At 34.9% G+C, this 9884-nt stretch overlaps 2 protein-coding genes across 3 annotated transcripts; one reads left to right on the forward strand and one right to left on the reverse strand.

The window, feature by feature from the left end:
* The first annotated feature begins 189 nt into the window (after positions 1–189).
* Positions 190–3685, forward strand: LOC112455223 (synergin gamma-like). Of its 2 annotated transcripts, XM_025017017.1 has the most exons (7): positions 190–1709; positions 1816–2197; positions 2290–2453; positions 2545–2686; positions 2816–2958; positions 3110–3350; positions 3594–3685. In XM_025017017.1, the coding sequence occupies exons 1-6, from the start codon at positions 567–569 to the stop codon at positions 3326–3328; spliced, it is 2193 nt and encodes a 730-aa protein (XP_024872785.1). In that variant the 5' UTR covers positions 190–566; the 3' UTR covers positions 3329–3350; positions 3594–3685. The 2 variants fall into 2 exon arrangements, with proteins under 2 accessions (XP_024872785.1, XP_024872784.1); XM_025017016.1 differs by lacking the exon at positions 3594–3685 and having other exon boundaries at positions 191–1709; positions 3110–3455.
* LOC112455224 (transcription elongation factor SPT4) lies at positions 3550–5378 on the reverse strand. The gene is made up of 5 exons (XM_025017018.1): positions 5187–5378; positions 5032–5101; positions 4753–4859; positions 4385–4440; positions 3550–3874 (listed from the first exon to the last, which is right to left on the reverse strand). The coding sequence occupies exons 2-5, from the start codon at positions 5092–5094 to the stop codon at positions 3756–3758; spliced, it is 345 nt and encodes a 114-aa protein (XP_024872786.1). The 5' UTR covers positions 5095–5101; positions 5187–5378; the 3' UTR covers positions 3550–3755.
* Between the last annotated feature and the right edge of the window lie 4506 nt (positions 5379–9884).

A 9884-nucleotide genomic window follows, 5' to 3' on the forward strand; every position in this document is an offset into this window, starting at 1 on the left:
TACTTTTCCTTTTTTTCTCTTCAAATTTTCTCCATTTTTTGCATCTGGAACGATCTATGTTCAAATTAAAGAGACAGAGATTTTTCTCTGGAAAGAGAAAAGTCGAGAAACAACCTAGTGCAGAAAGAGGAACAGACCTAACGAAGTCAATTGGAGTACTTGGACTTTGGAGTGTCAGAACTGGTCAGGTGTCAGGTGTCAGGGGACTCTGGTTCGGTGGCCGGCGGTGACGGGATCGATGTCGCTCAGGTCGCTCTCGTCAGTTGACGTAAGGACGATTGCGTATGTGCTCCGTCGCGCGTTCGTCTCACGCTGAACACCACCATGTGGAAGAAGGGTAACGTTTGCACCACCGCGAGTCTCGAGCGTTCGCGCGATCGACGTTAAGGGGTGGTTAAGGGAGACGCGCTCGACCCACCTCATCCCGTGTTTTGCCAATGTCGATGTATGTATCGAGCTAGCAGCCTGAACGATGGGCTCATGCTGCTCGACGAGTTCACGTAATTCGCAAGCGACGTTCGTAGCCGGGTGAGTTTCGCCGGTCCACGCGAGGGGGGAAATAAAACATGAACAAGAGCCACGCGAACAAGAGGCTGAACCAGCTGCCGAGCTGGCTGTGGACCAACTCGACCACCCTGCCGCCGGTCTACAAGATGGTGTGGGAGGCGGTGCGGGAGGATCGGGTCAGGTCGAACGGCGTCCAGGCCGAGCTGCTCGTCGACACCAACAAGGTGTTCCCGCTGTTGCTCACCAGCCAGCTGCCTATGGAGGTGCTCGGCCACATATGGAGCCTGGCCAACCAGAAGTACGCCGGACAGCTGACCGAGCAGGAGCTGTACATCGTGCTGGCCCTCGTGGCGGCCGCTCAGACGTCCTACAGCTTCAACAGTCTCGATATACTGCATTTGCTCCCCTTTCCGCCGACGCCCTACCTGAACATAGATTGCCTGATGAATCTGCAGCCTGCTGCCGCGCAGACGAACCCCCCGAAACTCCAGCACTACGAGGAACCCGGTAGTAACATGGGCGTGGAAGGAAAGTACATTCCCGACGTTAAGGGAAAAGCTAAAGTTAGAGCTCAAGTAAACACAGTGCCTGATGCAACTATATCCTTCTCTGGCGGCACGCCTGGAAAGTCGTCCTGTTTCGACGGAAAGATTCAGGTGCCTGGCGCAGCTGGGATTAACGTCAATAATCTGTTCAAGGACGCGAGACAAAATCCGCGTGTTCAAGCCGACGTTCCGTCTGCGTCGTCCTTCGACGAGTCCTGTGATGAGTTTACGGAGTTTCAGAGCGCCCCGATCCCCAGCGTCTCCGCCATGCCAATCTGGGACAGCAAGCAGGGTTCCGCGATTGGCAGCAGACTCGCTAATCACAATCTAGGAGTGAAAAAGACAGTCGACAAAGTCAAGAGGACCACTGTCGGAACGAAAACCGTGCATATTAATACGCAAATTCGCACGCCCGCACCTGCGAGTTTGCCATATCAGAGTAAAGATCAGTCCATAATGATGGAATCCACGTCCGACCTGTTTCCTAAATGCGGAATAAAGAATCAGTCCAAGACAGTAATACTCAAGGACACTGTGATTAGAAATAACGACACGCCTAAAGATTATAGCGACAGTTTTAACAGTCTGGCGGGTGTGGCGAAGCCTGTCAGCATCAGCGATAAAGAGGTATTGCCTAAAGTGGAGTTAGCACCAAAGGTAAACGACAATTACGAGTTTGTCAATTATGTAGCTAGTATGCCTTTTATGTCTGTAAGTTTAATGTCAGTATAATTTTTGCTGATGTGTTTAAATTTATCTGTAGGCCGTTACGGTAGAAATATCTGATTCTGTTCAACAAGATTTAATGAGTTTGCCACAAGTCGAGGATAAATACAGTGCGTTGCGCGAGCTAGTTCAAGAAGCACCCGTTACAAGTGATGCGAGCGTAGATTTAACTTTTAACAATCAGTCGGCTGACGAATTCGGAGAATTTATGTCGGCGGAGCAACCACCTGCTAATCCATCGATATCGGACGCTTTGGATATTGAAAGCTTTAGTAACATATTTGCAGATTTTGAGTTTAAAACGCACGCTAATGCCGATAACAATAACTTAGCAGATCTCAACTTTGTATCTGAGGTGTCTGAGTCGTTCAATAATCTAAAACTTGATGATGGAATTGAAGCACAATTGGTAGAGACAGGTTAGTGCTACTCACTATGTGGTATGTGCTACAGTTTTATTTTCGCTTGTGTCCCCATTTCGCTTGAATCTAGTAGTATATATTATTCTTAGGGAAGAATGTTCAGAAAGAAGATGCTATTTCGATAAATAGTATAGAGTTGATTAGCGGTCCATCCGAAGCACTGCCACGTTCTGGATCTGTGCCTAGCTTAGATCTTAAATCATTTTTGCCTTCTAATATAGAGGAAGATCAAGTTGTAGAAGCTCCGCAGCAGGTACACGTGTAATTGAATTGTGTCAGAAAGTTGAGATACGAAGCGAATGCTTGCCTGACATGTACATTATCAAAGCGCTTCTCTGTTGCAGACCGTGTATTGGGAATGGAAGCAATATATGGAAAGTTGTGTTTTACTACTACAAGTTGCAGCCAATATATTTACCAATATAACGTCAGAATTAGTTCTGCAGGAAGTTTTAAATTCAGCCCAGGGATATAACTTTCTTTGCCGTAGGTGTTTTTTTTTTTAGTAATACATTTTATTTAAAATAAAACGCGTACTGTATATATTTTCATTCATTTATTCAAGATGTGTAATAGGACTATAAAAAAAAAACATAAAATATATTTTGTCATTAGAATTAGCTGAAGTTGCAGCTGTTTGTAGACGCGTTAATTTCTCATATAAAGAGCTGGATATAAACATTATTGGATTTGATGACCTTTTAATGGACATTGATCGGATCTGGGCAGAAATGGAACCTTTTTACGCAAATATACCAGTAAGTATTGCCTACATGAGTGTTATTAATATTTTTGCACATATTAATTAATTCTATTAATGTTTTTATATATATCTTGTATATATTTTCTTCTTTAATACGCGTATTCATTCTCATGCTTCTGGAATACATTTGTATTAATATATTTCAGATTGTCACTGAACTACCAGCTTGGCCCTTACATCAGGGAGAATGTGTGTCTTGCTCCTTGTGTTTAACAGTTATCACGAGTGGCCGAGTTGTGTATAACGATAATAATTATCATGTAACGTGCGCAAATTTATGGCTCAATTGTGTAAACAGTCAATTGCCGGTGATGCGATATTCTTTAATTTGTCAATCAACTATATGTCCAGGGAGTCACATTTAAATGCTAACCTGCATATTGCAAGGTTTTCAAATTCAAGCTAAAAATATACTATTCAGATCTTATTAATGTAATGCATAGAAATTCATATTGAAAGAGTTACTAAAAGATCACATTAAAAGTCACGCTAAAAGGTCTTTGAAAGTGGAGTTCTGATACAATTTGCATTTAATCTAGTGAAATCACGCATGCATATATAAACAGAGCAAACTGCAGATTCAATGTAAATCGTTAAATATAAATCGTTTATTAAACTTATATTTTTCAGAAATTCTGGATGACATACGATGTTGTAATTAAATTGGCCATGCAAGAATATTTGTATAATATTTAACTTAACAAAATGAACAATGATCGTATCTCGATTGATCTAATTATAAAGTATCAAGGAAAATTCAATATTTACATCATACATAGAAATCTCGAATAATTAACGTTGACTGGTATCGCGCGGCCTATATATTATTCCTCTGCTCTTCATTTCTCTGATGACACCAGCTGGTAATCGTCCTGATACTGATATGGCGTAAACACCCTTACAAAAACGATCTGAAAAAAGTAGAATCTCGAAATTAACAGTGGTTATCATCGACGTAATTAGACTGAGAGGAAATTGAAATTCTGAAAGGGTTTGCATAGCATTTTGCTTAAACAGATCTTTACGGTATATACGCACATAAGTATGTTCCTAGATTAATACATACTGGCATTTATCAGAATAATATATATGTATAAATGTATTATACGTTTAAAGATGAAAATCTCAGAAATAAATATATTTATTAAAATAACTAAATATGTATTATAAGCTATTTCTAAACATTACAAATTACTTTGCACATATTTATCTTTGTGACTTTTATTTTTTTTTTTCTTTTTTTTACTGATTTACTACAACTTTGAACCAAAAATATAAAAAAATTCTTGGGATAAAATAGAAAAAGTATATAGCAAGTAAGATATAGCAAAAGTAAGAAGCAACTATAATTGGTAATAATTTATAAAAGGATTTTAATTATATACTCAAGTAGGATTTCAATTACTCGGTAATAAACTTACTTATTCTCTGCCACTTGCATACCCAGCTATCTTCTGGGCTCATTACAGCAATCATTCTAGAAAATAAAACACAAGCAAACAAAATAAATAATATGGCAAAATTATTTTTTAAATCTCTTTATAATAGAATTACTTGTTGAAACAAAGCATTGTTAATATTCTGAATTGTTATAACTATTAAAATTAAAGCTACAAGTACAAAATTGGATTTAACATTACTCGAGTTTTTGGAATATATAACATATCCTTAATAATTTTCGTTCACAGATCCAAATAATTGATAAGCTAATATTATTTGTTCACAAAACTGCTGTGTCTTGTAAAAAAAATCACTCCTAGATAATCGTATATCTGTTGCTGCACATTACCCATCAAAGTTTGAACTCGTACAGTCAAAAACATTATCCTTGTTGTTCTTCATACGTAGAAAATCGTCACAGTTGTCACATCCGTCAAACTCGAATTGGTCGAAGGTCTGCGGAATAAATTTACGATTGCAGTCAATTGCAGTCATTCCGAAGGTGATAAACAAGTTCGACGGGTGTTGCAATTACAGTCTAGTTAAAATTGATTATTATCATTATGCAAATATATCATTGCTGAATTGTTACTACAGTATTGTAACAGAAGATGAATGAAATACGAACCTTAACCAATGAGCATACCAAACACGCTCTCAGTCCACGCAAGTCTTTCGGTACGGTCTCCATTGCATCGCTATTACACGCAATTTAATGTTTAAAACTTTAAATTAAATAATCTTACCGTAATTACGATATAAGAGAAAATCAATTCAAATTACCCTGAAATCAAAATTGTCACAAGTATAGAACTCCCCTGGGCTCCCCTGCGACGTGTAAGTGACGGATAAACAGCAGATTAATTAGTTAGGTTAGGTCGAATTTAAGTTAGGTTAGGTATTCGGCTCTTGCCCGCGGGACGCGCAAGAAACCGCCGATTTTTTTTTTAATTTAGACTTTTGGAGTTGAAATTGTAAAGATTTCTAAAATTTGAATAAATTATACTATCTCTTAATAATTTTTTTGAGGTTATTAACTCCGGTTGCGCCTTCAGCCCCACCTTTGGGCTATATAGCGTATCTCTTAATAATTAATAAAATTTTGTTGAACGTCGGTAAAGAAAAAACATATAAAATATATTTACGGTCGGTAAAGTCGCACGCAACTTATTGTTGATATTTTCCTATTATATCTTTCAACCAGAGAGAAACCTGAGAGCGGCCACCGGGATCATTCCGTTCCAGTGGACGTATACTGACGCGCCGCCTGAGAAAGTGGACGTCAACTACGTCGTTACGCTCGGTAACGGTACAAACATGGTTCATGTCCGTGCTATGGTTCGTGTCCGAACTACTCAGATGGAGGGGATATGCCAGTCGGCTGACTCGGCACTCGGCAAGCTTCGAGCGGGGAGAGAAGGGCTGCATTCGGGGAGCGCGCTATTAGCGCTATTTGCTTATTCTATCCTTGTTTTACATTTAATGAGCGATAAAGATAGAATGATACAATAGCGCTAATAGCACGCTCTCCGAATGCAGCCATAGGCAGACATACGATCTGCTGTCTCCTTCTCGCTTGAGCTGTGACGTAGCTGCTTAGCACGCGCCGGCTATGCCACGATGCCATGTATTTCGGGTATCGCTCCTCGCGTCTCGCCGAATGCCGAGTCTCGCGTTGGCAAATCGACGATGCGCTATACGTTACATTTACGTTTATATTTACAAATTTTAATTTTTATATTTATAAATAAATAAATAAATAAATATATGTATATATATATATATATATATATATATATATATATATATATATATTTGAAATTTATAAATATAAAGATTGAAATTATAATTAATTAAAAAAATATTTATAAACATAAAAACTAAAATTCGTAAATGTAATGTATAAAAATCCCCGTTCTGGCGCTCTTATATCAAAAAAAGTCTTACATTAAAAACCTTTACTTTAGCATAATAGTATTTAAATTTAATATTTAAATGCATAACAATAATTACATATTAACTATATCGAGAAAAAACGTAGTTCATAATGTTTTTTTTACTCTTATTAAATTTATATTAGCTATTAATGTTTATAAGCGGCCACGAGCAACAACAAAGAGGTATTGAATTAAAATAAAAACAATTTCTTAAATAAACAATACACATGCTTAACGTTTCGACTGTACTTAGTCTTCTTCGGAACGGATTACTACGATAAAAGAAGATAAATATAAAAAAACATGATAATTAATGTTTAAGTTTACATACTAAAACATTAAACATTAGTCTAGACTAAAACATTAAACAATCATCTAATAATATAAACAAAGTAAACAATAATCTAATTAAATCACAAATATAAAAACGCCGGAATAATCGAATAAAACCATAACAAGATAAATTTATATTTATATTGAGAAGTGGTAAAATCTCTTCTGTCAGAAAGAGAATGTAAAGAATTATTAACGGAGGTATTCTGATTTAAAAGATCTTTAAAATATTTATTTTTCAAGAACTTTTTATAGGGAAACGAAGAAAGTGAATAACGTTAAACTTTGCATGTTCTTTTCACCTTATTTTAAAAATTTATTTTTATTTTTTAAGTAACAAAAATGCTCTTCTTTTCTGTTATATCCTGGTCACCATAAATGACAGACGGTGTAAATAATTTTAGCTGTTCTAGGTATCTGAAACGCAAAAAGCTAAAATTTTCTTATTCAGAAGAAGTATATGTGGCTATAGTCTGAACTAGAACTAAACCAATATTTCCATTCTAGGTTCTAGGCGGCTTTTTTATCAAAAATATTATTAATCAATATTAAATAAACCATTTACGATCTGAGCTTAGATTTTATAGTAGCCTAATAATATTTTTTATATACTATATTTACATATTTTTCCAACTTTAATCAACTATAATACGCGCCGATTAACTTGTCAGACTTACAACACAGCTCCTATTAGATTAATAAAATTCCCTCACACCCCTTTAATTAAATCGATTTAAATAATAGTAAAAAATTTACTACTCCAACAGGAGCTGTGTTGTAAGTCTGACAAGTTAGTCAGCGCGCAATTTATTAAGATTGAAAAAAATATACGTGTAATTATACATAAAAAATATTATTAGGCTATTAAGATCCAAGCTCGGATCGTACACGGCTTATTTAATATTGATTGATTGTATAACTGTCATAAAACGGTCTTATTTCCCTTATATTATTAAAAATCAGAATAATAAATTTATTTCGCCAGTGAATAGAATAACAGTTAAAGCAGCTTAAATCGACAGGTATCAGAAACGTAAAAACCAAAAATTTTCTTATTCAGAATAAGTGATATGGGTTATCGTCTGAACTAGAATAAACATTTTTTTTTAATAAAATACTAATAAAATTTTGAAAAAAGTTATAATATTTTAAATAAAAAAGCCGCTCAGAATGAAAATATTGATTTAGTTCTAATTCAGACGATAGCCTGCACACTTCTCCTGCAGAATAAGAAAATTTTAGCTTTTTGTTTTAGATACCTAAAACAGCTAGAATTATTTACATCGTCTGTCATTTATAGTGACCAGGATATAACAGAAAAAAGAGCATTTTTGTTACTTAAAAAATAAAAATAAATTTTTAAAATAAAGTGAAGAAAACATGCAAAGTTTAACGTTATTCACTTTTTTCATTTCCCTATAAAACATTCCTGAAAAATATATATTTTAATGATTTTTTAAATTAAAATATCTCCGTTAATAATTTTTTATACATTCTCTTTCTAACGTGTGTGTGAAGCTATCGTCTCATTTTGCAGAAACTCACAAATTACTGAGAGTTCTGGCTTCTTTCAAAAAACGCGTCAGTACAAACTGAGACGCTATGTTCACGCAGCGTCTCATTTTGTCCTACACAAGTTCCACCACTGTATCTCATCAGATTTTGCAAGATCTATAGTTCTATAACAGTTTTATAAAGAATTTATCTCATCAGATTTTGCAAGATCTATAGTTCTATAACAGTTCTATAAAGAGTTTTGCCATATAAAAACAAAAAAATTAATTATAAGGTACTAAAAAAATTACAATGCAACGAGTATACCGGTTGAGACGCCAGTTGAAATCTCGGAGTTCCGGTTTATGTAAAATATTTTTCGAGTAGTTTTCAGCGTATTGAAACATTTTCTAAAGAGTTCTGAGCGTTAGAATCTTTGTGTTATATTTAAAAAAATTAATATTAACCGAAAAGTAATCATGACAGAAGAAGATGAGACGCTGTGCGAAATCTCGGAGTTTTGGCTTATATAAAATATTTTTCGTATAGTTCTGAGCATACTAAAGCATTTTCTAAAGAGTTCCCGCCACTAGCTACGTTGTATATATATGTTTATTAACTTTAGCAAACACTAGCTACGTTGTATAATTTTTAAATAAATTAATATTGCTCGAAAATCAGGAATTTATCGAAAATAAGGTGAGACGCTGGCCGTATTTCGGCAGTTCTGTGAGTTCTGCTATAATTCTCGTGTAGTTCTGAACGTGTTCTAACGTTGTCCCATTTTATTCTGGCAATAAGCATTATTTATTCATTTTTTAAATAATTCTTATCGCTCGAGAAAGATCCTATTCTCGATAAATTCCTGACTTTCGTGCGTTATTAATTTATTTAAGAATTATACAACATTGCCAATGCCCGGAACTCTTTAGAAATTGTTTTAGTATGCTTAGAACTGTACGAAAAATATTTTATATAAACCAGAACTCCGAGATTTTCTACAGCGTCTCACCCACATACTCGTAAATGCGTCTTTCTTGGGCGATAAAAATTATTTAAAATATGAATAAATAATGCTTATCGTCAGAACTCTTTAGAAATAAACGTTAGAACACGTTCAGAACTTTACGAGAATTATAATAGAACTCACTGTTACCCATGTGTATTGTTTATTTAAGAAAGTGCCCAGGTAGCAGACAGTCGTCATAATGACGTGATTCTTACGTCATTTTATGACGTATGTTACGTCATTTATTCCTAAAGTTTAACGTAAAAATGACGTATTTTTCACGGTCCTAAGTCACATCCCAACGACGTCATTTTCTGACGTTTTATTGACGGCAAAAATAGGTCCAATGTACGACATACCGGTTTCTAAAAATGTTTTTTATGAAATTAAAATTTTAAAATGTCTACTTGATAAACGTTTATAAAAAAATGTTCTTTTTCTTTATCTAAGAAAAAAAAAAGCTTTTTAACTGTTTCGTTACATATGTTTTTATTTTTATCCAATTATCCTTCTGTTGTTGCTCGTAATTTGGCCGCTTGAACATGCATAGGTAAAATAAATTTAATAAGAGTGCAAGAAACATTATAAACTACCATTTTTTTCTCAATATAGTTAATAATATAATTATTGGTATGCATTTAAATATTAAATTTAAAATTTATTATGCAAAGTAAAGGTTTTTAATGTAAGACTTTTTTAGATAGAAAA

The sequence above is a fragment of the Temnothorax curvispinosus genome, unplaced genomic scaffold (genome assembly GCF_003070985.1).
Source record: "Temnothorax curvispinosus isolate PA1 unplaced genomic scaffold, ASM307098v1 QBEX01005896.1, whole genome shotgun sequence".
In the NCBI taxonomy this organism is placed as follows: Eukaryota; Metazoa; Arthropoda; class Insecta; order Hymenoptera; family Formicidae; genus Temnothorax; species Temnothorax curvispinosus.

Coding starts and splice junctions, on each gene's coding strand:
- LOC112455223 (XM_025017017.1), top strand. CDS start 567: ATGAACAAGAGCCACGCGAACAAGAGGCTGAACCAGCTGCCGAGCTGG. Junction 2,198..2,289: donor AGCACAATTGGTAGAGACAG/GTTAGTGCTACT, acceptor TATTATTCTTAG/GGAAGAATGTTCAGAAAGAA. Junction 2,454..2,544: donor TTGTAGAAGCTCCGCAGCAG/GTACACGTGTAA, acceptor TCTCTGTTGCAG/ACCGTGTATTGGGAATGGAA.
- LOC112455224 (XM_025017018.1), bottom strand. CDS start 5,094: ATGGAGACCGTACCGAAAGACTTGCGTGGACTGAGAGCGTGTTTGGTA. Junction 4,860..5,031: donor TGGTATGCTCATTGGTTAAG/GTTCGTATTTCA, acceptor TTTATTCCGCAG/ACCTTCGACCAATTCGAGTT. Junction 4,441..4,752: donor ACGAGTTCAAACTTTGATGG/GTAATGTGCAGC, acceptor TTTATTTTCTAG/AATGATTGCTGTAATGAGCC.